Source organism: Hypomesus transpacificus, chromosome 19 (assembly GCF_021917145.1).
Source record: "Hypomesus transpacificus isolate Combined female chromosome 19, fHypTra1, whole genome shotgun sequence".
NCBI classification, from domain to species: domain Eukaryota; kingdom Metazoa; phylum Chordata; class Actinopteri; order Osmeriformes; family Osmeridae; genus Hypomesus; species Hypomesus transpacificus.
In genome coordinates, this window is record NC_061078.1 from 5,754,530 (window position 1) to 5,767,474 (window position 12,945).

The 12,945-nt window shown below is 47.5% G+C and overlaps 1 protein-coding gene across 3 annotated transcripts; it reads right to left on the bottom strand.

Moving 5' to 3' along the window:
- Positions 1-347: 347 nt before the first annotated feature.
- Positions 348-12,189, bottom strand: vps35 (VPS35 retromer complex component). Of its 3 annotated transcripts, none has more exons than XM_047042102.1 (17): positions 12,090-12,189; positions 11,126-11,212; positions 10,728-10,824; positions 9,413-9,536; positions 8,999-9,181; positions 8,393-8,612; positions 7,547-7,630; positions 7,110-7,219; positions 6,679-6,775; positions 6,377-6,525; positions 5,060-5,267; positions 4,270-4,425; positions 3,987-4,109; positions 3,537-3,716; positions 3,080-3,319; positions 2,286-2,429; positions 348-1,823 (listed from the first exon to the last, which is right to left on the bottom strand). In XM_047042102.1, the coding sequence occupies exons 1-17, from the start codon at positions 12,090-12,092 to the stop codon at positions 1,644-1,646; spliced, it is 2,385 nt and encodes a 794-aa protein (XP_046898058.1). In that variant the 5' UTR covers positions 12,093-12,189; the 3' UTR covers positions 348-1,643. The 3 variants fall into 3 exon arrangements, with proteins under 3 accessions (XP_046898058.1, XP_046898057.1, XP_046898059.1); XM_047042101.1 differs by having other exon boundaries at positions 11,126-11,224; positions 12,090-12,188; XM_047042103.1 differs by having other exon boundaries at positions 11,126-11,209; positions 12,090-12,162.
- Between the last annotated feature and the right edge of the window lie 756 nt (positions 12,190-12,945).

A 12,945-nucleotide genomic window follows, 5' to 3' on the forward strand; every position in this document is an offset into this window, starting at 1 on the left:
ATCCTTGATAGACAATACCTTTCTAGTGTATTCTTGGGATTTGCAATAGTATGTTTCAGTCAAGGTCGCTCAACTATAAAATCTCTCCATGATATACTATGACAGACACAGCAATTTCTGTAAATAAAACCTATTTAATTACAACTTCTGCTTCTCCACGGAGTAAGCGGTTTGTTAATTAAAGGAGCCCTCAACAGTCTTCTGTGTATTCAGCTTGTTAATACAAGGCAATTCGATTATTCACAACTGACAGGCAGATATTAAATTTGGAGAGTCGAGGGGAAAAAACAGTTTAAATCAAAACCTGGTTAACAAGATGATGGGGGAAAAAGTAAAAATAAAAAAGGTAAGATTAATATGAATTAGTTTATTTGTGCAAATGACATTGATGATAATCGATGATATTTATTCTGCTTTAGTTTTTTTCTGATTTACAAGTAGGTTATACATACAATACATAAGGGTTCAATATCCAGAAGAGAGACAAGAAGATGAACAGAACCCTCCTCAGACAAAAATTCTAGGCAATCAAAGCAGTTCATCCAAAGAAAAGAGAAACTAGCAGTCACATCCATCAGAGCTCCCCTGACAAAAGACCGTTGCGCGCGCACACACACACACACACACGTTTCAAGTCCCCTAGCACTCGCAGATTCATAGGCAGGGCTGTCTAGAAGCACATGGCTAGCAGCCACAGGACACGGCAACAACCAGAATCAAATAAAATACAAAATACAAAACAAAAAAAGAAAATGGCTTAGAAGCAAACATGAGATTCTGAAAAAGAAAGAGGGGAATGAAAAGGAAATGAAAGAGAGCAGGCAATGGGAAATCTACAATGGCCGCCCTGGAAGAGGAGGGGATGGGATGTGGGTGAGGGTGGGGTCACAGCACCAGGTGCATCGTGGGATCCATATACAACACAGAGCTGAATATGACATATAGTATGAGCGTGAAAACAAGACAGCTCTACAGCAGGCTACCTTAATCTCCTCGACACGGCGAAGAGTGCCACTCGTCCCCTAAGCATGCACTCATATACTCCTCTCCGGTCACTCACGATCACTGATGGCTCAAAGCACTGATTAGTACCCGCCATATCTCATAGCAGTCGCTGTGAAGAGGAGGGAGTGGTTATGGGCAATTTTGGGGAGGAGGGTCCATAATCAGGAAAGTGTATGAGGGGAGACAAGACCAGATGGTAGGTTATGGGCGAGGAGGTGAGCATGAAAAAGACAACTTCGACCGGCTACACCCCTCTTCCTAAGCATGACGAGTCTGACAATAACGTGGTCAAAGACGCAGGAATGATACAGTACCACTCTGGAAGTGCAAGGCAAGTACAGCCTACTAGCACACTGTGCATTCACGTCTCTTAAGCAACACCTTCTGTCACAGTAGTAACACTAAATCAAGTTCAAATCTCTTTGTGTAGACGGGAGTACAGCGAAGGTGAATAAAGAGAGATGGACAGGATGAGACACACACACACACACACACACACAAAAGGAGCGCAGATGAACGGTAGGTGTCGTGGGGGTCGACATCTTTCCCACTGGATGGAATACCCTGGTGTGTGTGTGTGTGTGTGTGTATATATATATATATTTCTATAAAGGTATCTATCTCTGGGTGTGAGGCCCCTACAGAACCAGGCCCTCGTACGCCGGGCCCTCAGATTCGGGGGACTCTCTCTGCAGGCGCAGGTGCTCCAGTGTGTTGTGGAAGTGTTTGTTAATCTGCTCCGTCTCCTCGCTGGCCTCCAGGTTGGGGAGGTCCTCCCGGATCTTCTGGATCAGCTGGTTCAGAACCTGCACCGTGACCTGCGCCGAGGACAGACGGAGAGGGAGACGGCAAAAGAAGGAGAGAGAGAGAGAGGAGTAAAAGATTGATCGGTAAAGTAGAAGGAAAGCGTGGAAGAGAGAAAGGAGAAAAATAATGAAATGTGTATTTTCCCGAGCGGGGGGTGGTGCATGAAGTTACAGGAGGGGACTGCAGCCTCCTGCTGGTCTCACTGCCCTCTCAGGTCATTCTCCTCTCTCACATCCCACTCTTCCTGCTGAGCAGTAAATAACTCCAAAATAGAAAGCCTCCCCTTTTCCAGGAAAGTTTCCCCCTCATGGACACACGAAGGAGCTGGTAGCAATTTAGGAGATGGCACCTTGTTGTTTTTTTGTTTTGTTTGTTTTTTACTGGCAATCGAGTCTGCAGCACCTGGGTCTAGCTGAAACAGCATGAGCGATGAGTGAAACCACGGACAAAGACAGACAGTCGAGTTTTCCTACCGCGTCATTCTCTCGCTCGTAGAAGCAGACGTATCTGTTGAGGATCTCGATGAACAGCTGCACCTGCAACGAAGGGTCCATGCACTGGTTGGCGATCTTCAAGGCCTTCTTCAGACACTCCATAACCCTCTTCCCATCCCTGATCTGGGGAGGCACAAGGACACACAAAACACTCATCATGACTGTCTGATGAGAGAGATATGACACTGCCTAGTTCAGGACTCCAGCCCACACACGGCCTTCGGTCGACGTCGAGCACACGCAAGCACACACGCACACACACACAGCATGTCGACCCATTTGAACGGATTAATTAGCTTGATATTTTATTCAGGCCATCTTTAATCACAGGAGCTGTCAATCAACAAGACGGAGGGTGGCAACCCCAAAAAAACGGAAAGGAGTTAGTGTGCTAACATCTGCTGTGAGATGGTTCTCAGCTCCGCTCCTGCTGATCCCTCGTTATACAGTGTGCACCGTCACAATCATCTCCCTTCACTACAGCAGGCGGAAGGGAGGGCTCTGCCAATCAAGCTAGCTAGGAGTCCCACCAGGCACTGTGAAAAACAAACACATTCTGCCTCAGAGACTTGAGAAACAGCAGGCCCCCGTCGCAACGACGAGTGATTTCATCATTTGCGCGCACGGAGTGCAAAATAGTTTGATGGAATGTCATTATTAATCCATAACAGTCGTTAGGATTTTGTTCGACTGAGTACAGTCCTTCAGTGGTCCTTGAATGAACACAGCACTGTTATACACACACACACACTTCCTCCACACCCAACGCGCACCTCGTCGCCGCTCTTGTCCGTGTTGCGTCCGGACCAGAAGAGGTGAGCGCAGATGCTGACGGCGCGACACTGGTCGGGCTTCTTGAGCAGCTTGGAGGCGGCGAGGGCACACTGCGTGCGGAGCGGCTCGTGGTTCTCCTCGCTGAAGCAGCGCGTCCGCTCAAACGTGCCGATGATGAGGGTGATGGCTGCCAGCTGGGCCTTGGAGTCGCTGATCTCATCCTCGTACAGAGAGAACGCCTGGAGGACAGAGAGAGAGAGAGACTTCAGGACTGAACTAGCCGTCTTACCAGGATCTAACTATCCATCCATCCATCTATTCATAAGTTCATCGAGAGGAGCTAGGAGTTCCTTTGTCCTTTCTGTATTGCTGATGCTTGTGCGATCCCTCACCTAAAACGTTGAGAAAGCCATTCAGCAGCTATACCGTCTCCTGTGTCACCCCCTGGTCACCTACCTGGGACATGAACTCGTACGCCACTGTCTCGTGGTTCTCAAAGCCGACCTCGCCGGCCGCCAGCGCCCCCTGCAGGAACAGCCTGAGGGGCAGCTCCGCCAGCTCCGCCTTGATCAGGGCGCTGATGGTGTGGTGGGCAAACGAGAAGATCTTCTGACATTTCTTCTCCCACTTGTCGTCCTGAGGGAGGGGGGCGGCCAACACACAGAACAAGGTCAGCATCTCCGTTCCAGTGGAACATAATGCATGGTCAACAGCCATCTGGGATGGTGAGGCACACAGTTCCTTGGGGCTAGCCACTGGAACTGTTGGTTTCCTGCTGTTCTTTAACCCCAACCTTCTGTATAATTTGCCCGTTACTTTGGATAAAAGCACCTGCTAAAATGACTAAAATGTAAATGGTATGAAAACAGAGGAGAGTGGGAGAGTGGGAGAGTGGCGGAGGCGTACAGAGGAGGAGTTGTCTTTGTAGCGGAAGGCCAGCTGGTAGGCAGCAAAGACCAGAGGAGGGAGAGTGTAGCGAATCCTCTGGTTGCCTCCTGCGCCAAAGTGCTTCCTGGCTGTGTTCAGAATCTGAAAGAAAAAGACGCGCAAACGGTGTGTACACACACACATACACACACATTACTTCACACTATGAGCAGGACTATTGTTTTGTACTATCTTCAGGGCTGAGGTGTTTGACTGGGTATGAAGGCCACTGTATTGTGGAATGTTCTGGGCCACTGTGTACCAGGTACTGTTGGTCGGGGTCATCGGAGTGGAGGAGGTGGATGAAACGACCCACAAGGCTTTGCTCCTCTGCAAAGTCCTCAGGGTCGGGGTCCTCAGCCGGCTGGTCTGGCTGGTCCTGGATCAGCGTTGACACCAAGCTGAGGATAGCATCAACCTGGAAGAAGTGATGGGGAAAGGGAGAGATGGAAAGAGGGAAGTGAACAGTGTCAGTGAAGCTATACTGGTCTGTGCTTGGATTCCTATATCAACCCCTAGCCTGGTCCCTAAAGAGAGCTTGATTACAAATCAATTGGTGACTTCGTTAACCCCTAAAGAGAGCTTGATTACGAATCAATTGGTGACTTTGTTAACCTCCAGAGGTCCTGACCAACGGTCATAATCAGGAATAATCAGGAATTGTTTGACCTGCACAATTGCACCACGAGAGTCGTCTTGGAAACAAACAGTGAGTGGGTGGCTCTCATTTGGTTGAAGGTCGTTTTCAAAGGGCAGTGCTCTCCTGTTATTACTTGAAAATCAATCTCCTTTTTTTGTTACCTGCCATCGCTTGAAGGACATAAAGGATGTGAGTCATGCTGGACCTTCGGTGAAGGTTTTAAACCTGAATTCACCGACATCCCTTAAAAGAGGAAATGTATACAAGCCAAGTCATGTCGCTGGCAAAGCCAAGCCAGATGTGGCTAAGCGTAGCACAGAAGATCAATTGAGAGTTGGCTCAGTAGCGCATTAACCCTGTGCTCGACATAAAACACGCGTGTACAGGTGAACGCACGTCCGTTAGTCCTGACCTGTTCCTGGGAGATGATGACGGTGCTGTAGTCCAGGGTGTTGCTCAGCACGTAGCAGCTCATGCTCTTGCGCGACTCGTAGTCGAAGTACTCAAACAGCGGGGGGAAGTGCTTGAGCTGCAGCACCGTCAGGATGTTGTTGTAGGTGTCCACCGGGATCTTCAGAAGACGCGTCAGCTCCTTGGACACCGCACTGCTGGTGGCGATGCTATGGACAGCGTGGGGCCAGATCAGTTCAGGCTAAGCCAGGCTGGGTTGATTTATGTCAGGGAACAGGCTTGAGTTACCTCAAGTACCTTGTACCTCGGGTCATGGCTGAACACTGGGACTAAGTGCGATTTTGAAAACATATGTTCCATACTGAATTATATATTTGATATTGTATATGACATTATACAACAGATGGTATAAACAGTATTGACAGAATGCTAAATGGGCCACGGAGCCATTTCTCTCTGTGTCAAAGTGAAGTACATGTCTGCAGTGCAGAGCAATCGTACATACAGTATGGATACAGTCTTCCACTGCAGTGAAACAGCATTCAACAACATTATATCATTCAACAATTCTGAAATCTCATTAATGTGTAACATCTGCTTGTCAGATGTGGCCCCACATGGATTGGTTCATTTGTTGAGTGTGAAGATGAAGAAGAAACAGAAAAGAATAAAGGGAATTAGTGAATTTCTATTATTATGTGACCTATGAGATCAAAACAAGATGTATTAAGTTCTATAATAGCTGCTTCAAAAGATAATGAAGGCTTTTCACTGATGGGTCTACTTGTAGGAACAGTCCAATATAGAGTTGAGAAGGCTGAAAAGGGCAGCTCAATCCAGATAATTAGGATAACCTTTCTTTCCCTTTCTCTTTTGTGCTTTTATGTCTCGGTGTGTCTGGAAAACTACAGTACTCCAATTCAGACAAACTAATAGCTTACCCTTCCTCGTGCTCCCATTTGTTGGAACAGAGCAATGCACTCTGGTGCAAAGTGGTGGCTTTTCTACTTCTTCATCTAACGACGAGAAAGCATTGCTCTTTCCTGGTCACACAAACTGTTCGTTTTGGAGTTCACTTTCTGACAATGTCCTGCATGAACAGGGAACCATCCTACGTAGTCTACCAAAACTTGTGATCAGTGACAGAAGACACCCTGTGACAGGTCAGTACTCTCTGTTCCCGGGTACGTGCGTGAGTGAAATCAAGCTAGTGCACATTTGGTGTGCTGAGAAGCTCCCATCAACACTGCATCAAATCCCAATTGGATGCACGGCGGGTCCGACAGCACCTGCTGAGTGACGGCGCTCTGGTACTCACTGTTCCAGGTTGAGCTTATTGAAGATGTCCACGGTGCTCTCCAGCACCTTGTCGACATAATCCACCCTGTCAGGGTAGCACTTCATGGCCAGGTTGATGAGAGACACCTGGAGGGACACCACATCCTCCGACGGCATGTCCTGGCGAGACTGAGAGTGCAGAGGGCCACACAAGCAGACGAACACCACTGAGGTCAACACGGCTCTTTTTAAAAGGAAAGCGGCAGACCTTTCAGTTGGATGCACAAGCACTTAGACCTGAAGGGAGGGGGAGGATAAGTCACTGTGCTAAGCAGCTCATACCTGTATGACTGTGGCCACTTGTTGGGAGAAAATGTCAAACAGCTTGATCTCAGCAGGGATTCCCGGTCCGTCTTCTCTGTGAGCAAACAGCGCCAGTCTGGACCGGATCAAACAAATAACCACAACATCAGAAACCGGAGGACGTCAATACACAGAGATAAATAGATTTCAAGTGTGGAGTTTCTGTTTGAACTTTAAACAGAGTGTAAGATTTATAGTGTAGTCCTGCATAATGCATAAATGTAGTCCTATTATTTTTTTTCACCCCTATTTGTACAAAGACCAGTACACGGTGCACAATGTCCACGAAATAGACCAAGCCTAGCGCTCCAGTTAACTCAAACAGGTAAGCATGCAGAAAAGGGCTTCTCATGGCTCCTCCAGGCTGAATTCTTTGCCAGGGGAACTGTCAGTGTGCTGCGGTCCTGTACCTGTCAATGAGAGCGATAATGATGTTCTTGACGTTGACGTGCTGGTGCAGCTCAGCGCAGGAGCGCAGGAAGGGATTGAGCGTCTGCAGGTGGAACTCATCGGGGAAGACCTAGAGCACAGGGGGAGCGCGGAGTTAGCGGCGTGGTACTCCCTGTGCCGCACGGTACTTGGGTAACCTGCTTTGACTTTGCCCATTTCCAGGTGTGCGTTCCGTTTCAGGGGTGTGAAACGAGAAAAGGGCTTCCACTAGCACCATTTCTCAGAGATCGTGGCTCGAGGCCCAGAAAAAAAGCACCCTGGAGATATAATCTGCTAGATACTATTGAGTTGGAATGAGTTTCACACTGATTCACACGTCAGGTGGCGAGCACGTGCCAGGAACTGTGCAACGGTGCTGGCTTCCAATACTGTCTAGAATGAGACTGGTTGACTGTACCTGGATAATGCACTCCATCAGGTATTCCTGGGCCAGGGGATCCCTGCAGTTCACAACCTGCTCCAGCACACCTGACAGCACAATCTAGATAATCACAAACAAACACGTATTCAACACAAACAAAACAGGGCTTGTTGGTTCAGCAGACTGGTGTTAATCCAATCAGAGCACAGGTAAACACTGACGGCAGAACACAGAAAGGGGGGAACGAATCTAGATGTGCATGAATGGAATCATAACTCAATTCAAATGTCATGTTAACATAAACACAAAAGATAAATCACAACTAAAGATGTGCCTCCTTGTGTGCAATCTGTATATTGTAAATGGGAATAAATCTCTCATATAAAACACATAAATGCTGGAGTGAGCCCTTCAAGATGCCAAAATTCTCTATGGAAATGTGTTTTTCTTTTCATTTGCAATTCCAATAGGTTCATCGGGCATACATGAGGCAGATGGTAATTGATTTACATATTCGGATTATTCACTCTGTATAAAAGTATGAATAGGATTGTTCCTTATAGGTTATTCTGAGCCCACACTACAGAGCCCTACTGAGACAATATTGCCCTCCATTAAAACCCACTCAATAATTAGGCCTCAGTCTTCTGACCAGGTGCTATCTGCATGGCATCCTGCATGTTCTGCCCTTGGTCTTACCCTGCTCTCCTTTACTGTTACACACTGAGCTTGGCTCAAGTAGCACTTCATTTGCAAGTTAATATCTAATAAGTGGTTTAAGCGGCACGCATCCGATCAAATAGAATTTGAGCCTCACAGAAACACCCACATTTCTCCCTTTCAACAAAGACACACACGCCCACACACCGTCTGGCTACCTACCTGTTTGTACTTCTCCACGTTGACCCCCTCCAGCTGGCTGAGACGAACGAGGTTGGTGCCCACCAAGATGCGGAGCTCCTGCCTCTCCTTCTCCCTCTTCTCCCGGTCGCGGCTGTGGCCCTGGTGCTGCATGCGCACCCACAGCTTGTTCATCTCAGCAAAGTTGAGCAGGACAAAGTCGATGGAGTCGTTAATGTCTCCTGTCATCTCCTCACCTCCCCTGGAGAGGTAGGAAGAGCAAGTCATGGGGGTTACATTGTTTTCATAACTCCATAAAAGCATCCCTCTTTTCCCAGGGTAATCTTTGAACTAATGTCCTTTCTGAATGTTCATCTAAGAAAAGGACTGTTCATCTAGGGCCAAACAATCATGCAGACCAAACGCCAGGTCAACCCCTTGCCGTTTGCTGTAGTATACTTGTGAAGTTCTGAAAAATCCAATCCAGAGAAAGGAATACAGAGAACGGAATACAGAGAACAAGTATGCTATTTAAACAGTCGGAGGGGTAGGTCGGATTCAGGACCCTTCAGGCAATGGCTAATCTTCAGCTCCGCAGGCTGAAGCACTCAGACTGGCTGTGGAGGGACAGCCGTTTGCGGTACATACTCTGTCTGCTCCCCGTCGTCAGGCAGGATGTTGCGGGTGCACTGCAGCAGGTAGTTTCGGAGGAACAAGCCGCGCAGAGGGTGCTGGACCCCGCGACACATCTCCACCAGGTCCTTCAGGATGTCCTTACGGGACTGAGGGAAGGAGCGCACGTACACCACCCCCACGGTTATCAGCAGGTACCTAGAAGGAGCAGGAGGAATAGGAGGAGATGTGGATGTATTTATTTCCAGTGGCATGTCGATTTGGGTTGTGAAGTCAAAGCTACTTATTGGTTTCTGAAATACATTTGACATAAGTTGGTTCAAGTTAACTTGACACACTGGTTAAAGCACAGCTCTGGAAACTCAACATCTGCCGTAGATACGTGACTCAGGTGTGACTAAGAGGCTTGGAGTGAGTAAAGAAGCTCACAGTCTGGGGATGATGTTGCCTGCATACTGGACCAACTCGTACAGGTCAGCCACCTTTCTGCCCTTGGCAAATTCATCCGTCAGGTACACCTCCAGGTAGTGGAGCTCGTCAGAGATGGCCATGTCTGCACCCAGAGTTAGGGAGGGACTCAAACTGTATATTCTGATGTTCATATGGACTCAACAGTAAACTTGCAAATTGCAAAAGCATGAGACCGAATTCAAACCGGGCCCTGAGTTAGAACACTACTAGTTTTCCTGTGTGTTTCCATTGCATTCAAAGGAAAGCAAAGCAGAAGACTGAAGTTAAGATTACACATGTCTATAAAAAATGTTTTCAAATTTATAAGAGAAAATGCTCTACCTCCCCTCCCCCAAACACCCAGTCCTTAATATTGTAATGAGAATATAAAAAGCACACACCCCAAAGAATGAGAAGAATGCAAATAATCTAAGCATTAATGTAAGTCTAGACCAGATCTCGACCACAAAGGCTCCACTGGCTGGAGTCACAAGCCCCTTTTACGCTGGCTGTTCAAGCCGTGAATGTTGTGCGTTTATGCCGCCTCACAGTTCTGTGCAAAAGGAACAGACACAGAGTGTGGGGGGGGGGGGGGGGGGGGGGGGGGGGGGGGGGGGGGGTCACTGTAGAATGCCGGCATACTATCGAAAAGCATAGCCTACATGGGGCAGCATTATGCCAGGTTTTCTTGGTCTTCTCGTCATCATCGTCATCATCTGCCGCTTGTCCGGGGATCGGGTCGCGGGGGCAGCGACCTAAGCAGGGAGGCCCAGACTTCCCTCCCCCCGGCCACTTCCGCCAGCTCTTCCTGGGGGACCCCAAGGCGTTCCCAGGCCAGCCGAGAGACATAGTCCCTCCAGCGTGTCCTGGGTCTTCCCCGGGGCCTCTTCCCAGTGGGACGTGCCCGGAACACCTCACCAGGGAGGCGTCCAGGAGGCATCCTAATCAGATGCCCGAGCCACCTCAGCTGGCTCCTCTCGACGCGGAGGAGCAGCGGTTCTACTCTGAGCCCCTCCCGGATGACCGAGCTTCTCACCCTATCTCTAAGGGAGAGCCCGGACACCCTACGGAGAAAGCTCATTTCGGCCGCTTGTATTCGCGATCTCGTTCTTTCGGTCACTACCCATAGTTCGTGACCATAGGTGAGGGTAGGAACGTAGATCGACTGGTAAATAGAGAGCTTCGCCTTTCGACTCAGCTCCTTCTTCACCACGACGGACCGAGGTGTTCTTGGTCTTCTTTACAGCAATATTGCAGGGTCTCAGAGGAAAAGGGGGTACACGTTAAAGGATACAGAGTTCATAGTAGCTTTTTGGAGACAGCATGGAGGTCCTGAGTTCCCCTAGCATGTTGGAGGCATGTTTCAGGGCATCCATCAGTTTGTTCTTGTCCTACACAAGCAAGTCAGAGGGCAAAGGGCATAATTCATGGAATTTCTTCTTCTTCATGGGATGTACAAAGTACATGGGAAGTCAATTACAAAACAGAGTGATATATCTGGATGAGGATAATGTTACATCTGTAGATTGCAGAAGGAGGACCGAGTATTATAATAAAATGAATGCAAGGTTTAATTACATTCAATTTAAAAGGTACGCTACTGCATTGCTAGTAGCTATGTACAAGATGAGACGCAATTTAGTACAGTAATCTGTGGCTGCATAAGAATCTCCTTCTCCTTTGTGATCTTACCAGGCATCGCTTCATCTGAAATGACTGCACCTTGACAGCCTGAACAGCTTCATCCAGAAGCTTCTCCTGCTCATCCTGGGGCGACTGCTGCATGGTAGGCTGAAACACAGCCCACAGGAGCTCAGAGGACACATAGCACCGTACCCAGACAACTCCACCAACACAGCCATCTCATACTCTTGTGACTTGAGTGTAACGTTAGCTACGTGGGCCCAGACCGTAATCTAGGGATGAAATATATTGGCAGACGAACCGGTATGCTATTTAGCGAAATGTTTACAACAAGATGGAAAGCTAGTGAACGTCATCTGACAGCTGCCAATAATTGTATGCAAACAGTTAGCTAACTTATTAGGCTAGCTACCGGTAATAGTCTAAAGCGGACAAACTAGTGCTAGCTAAACTAGCCTGTACATGCAAGAACAAAATGTGCAACCTAATATGCTCAATATCAAAAAGAGTACTGGCTGCATTCACGCAATTGATGATTTTTTCAGGCAATTCTACAAATATGTATTGTGATGATATGATCATTTGCATCACCCTCACTACAGCACAGGAGCTACATCGCTAACTAGCCGACTCAGCAAGCGTCTAACTAGCACAAGGCCAATTTTGACAGCTCGCAGTGGCTGCACTTGCAGGTGAAAGTGCGATTTTTTTAAACACTGCAACGTCTCCGACAATAAATGTCGTTAAGAAGGTTATGCACACCCTAAACTCAAATAAAATCACTCGTTCCTTAAGAAGTGAGGACATGGCTTGCTAACGTTAGCTAGCGACTAGCCAGGCCCATTTAGCACAGCGCCACCCAACATTCCATAAAGCTTGATGGCTTTAAAGCCAGCTAACGATTGCCGAATTCCACATTCATTAAATCAGTTCCTGATACAAAACAAGCATAAAACACGAACAAATCTGATATATAAATGATTAGAAACTGTTTTATATCGGATTTACTTACCATGATGATCAAGTCTGTATCAGGAAACGGGAACCCTCAACCCTGAATTATTTCCCAGTCATGTGACTCCTTCGAATTCATCCAGTGACCCCTGTCGGTCTGCATTGGCTGAGCCGACAAGTTTGTGATGCAGCCCGTCCAGTGTGTATCGTACAAGACTGGACACAGATGCTGCACAGTATCATATCAAATTACAAGACTATATTATTTATTGTTAAATCAAACCGTTGTTTCTCGAGAGGCAGCTAAATCTTTTTTTGCGGACTGACGGCGATGGCTGCTGATCTTTGCATGGATGGACGGACGGCGATGCTGTTCAGAGTGCCGTCCATAGAGGGAGCATATATTTTGGACGGCGTCATAGCCGTCCATATGGACGGCGATGCTGTTCAGAGTGCCGTCCATAGAGGAAGCAGATATTTTGGACGGCGATGGATTAGCAGGGACGTCCCTCGTGCCGTCCATAGAGGGAGCAGATATTTTGGACGGCGTCATAGCCGTCCATATGGACGGCGATGCTGTTCAGAGTGCCGTCCATAGAGGGAGCATATATTTTGGACGGCGATGGATTGAATGTTTAGCAGGCTGTTGAGCTAACAGAACTGCCGAAGGCTACCATAGCATGTAGCTAGCTACATTAACTTTGGATGACTCAATCTTTTGTCAAGTTAATTTGTATGAATTGCATGTTAGTGCAATATTTACGCCTTTATTCTGTTTTTTTTACATAATCAGCAGTATGATCTCATGACAATATAGACTTGAAAAACAATATGTTATGGTTTGGGTTTGCCTATAGGCTACATTTATTTTAATTATTTCGAGAATTGTTAATAAAGACTCATTTAAAATGTTA

What these genes read in the sequence shown, in the direction of transcription:
- vps35 (XM_047042101.1), bottom strand. An exon ending in ACCCCGACCAACAGTACCTG is followed by an intron (nt 4,110 to 4,269) that starts GTACACAGTGGC and finishes TTTTTCTTTCAG; the next exon opens with ATTCTGAACACAGCCAGGAA. An exon ending in ACGAGCGAGAGAATGACGCG is followed by an intron (nt 1,824 to 2,285) that starts GTAGGAAAACTC and finishes TCCTCGGCGCAG; the next exon opens with GTCACGGTGCAGGTTCTGAA.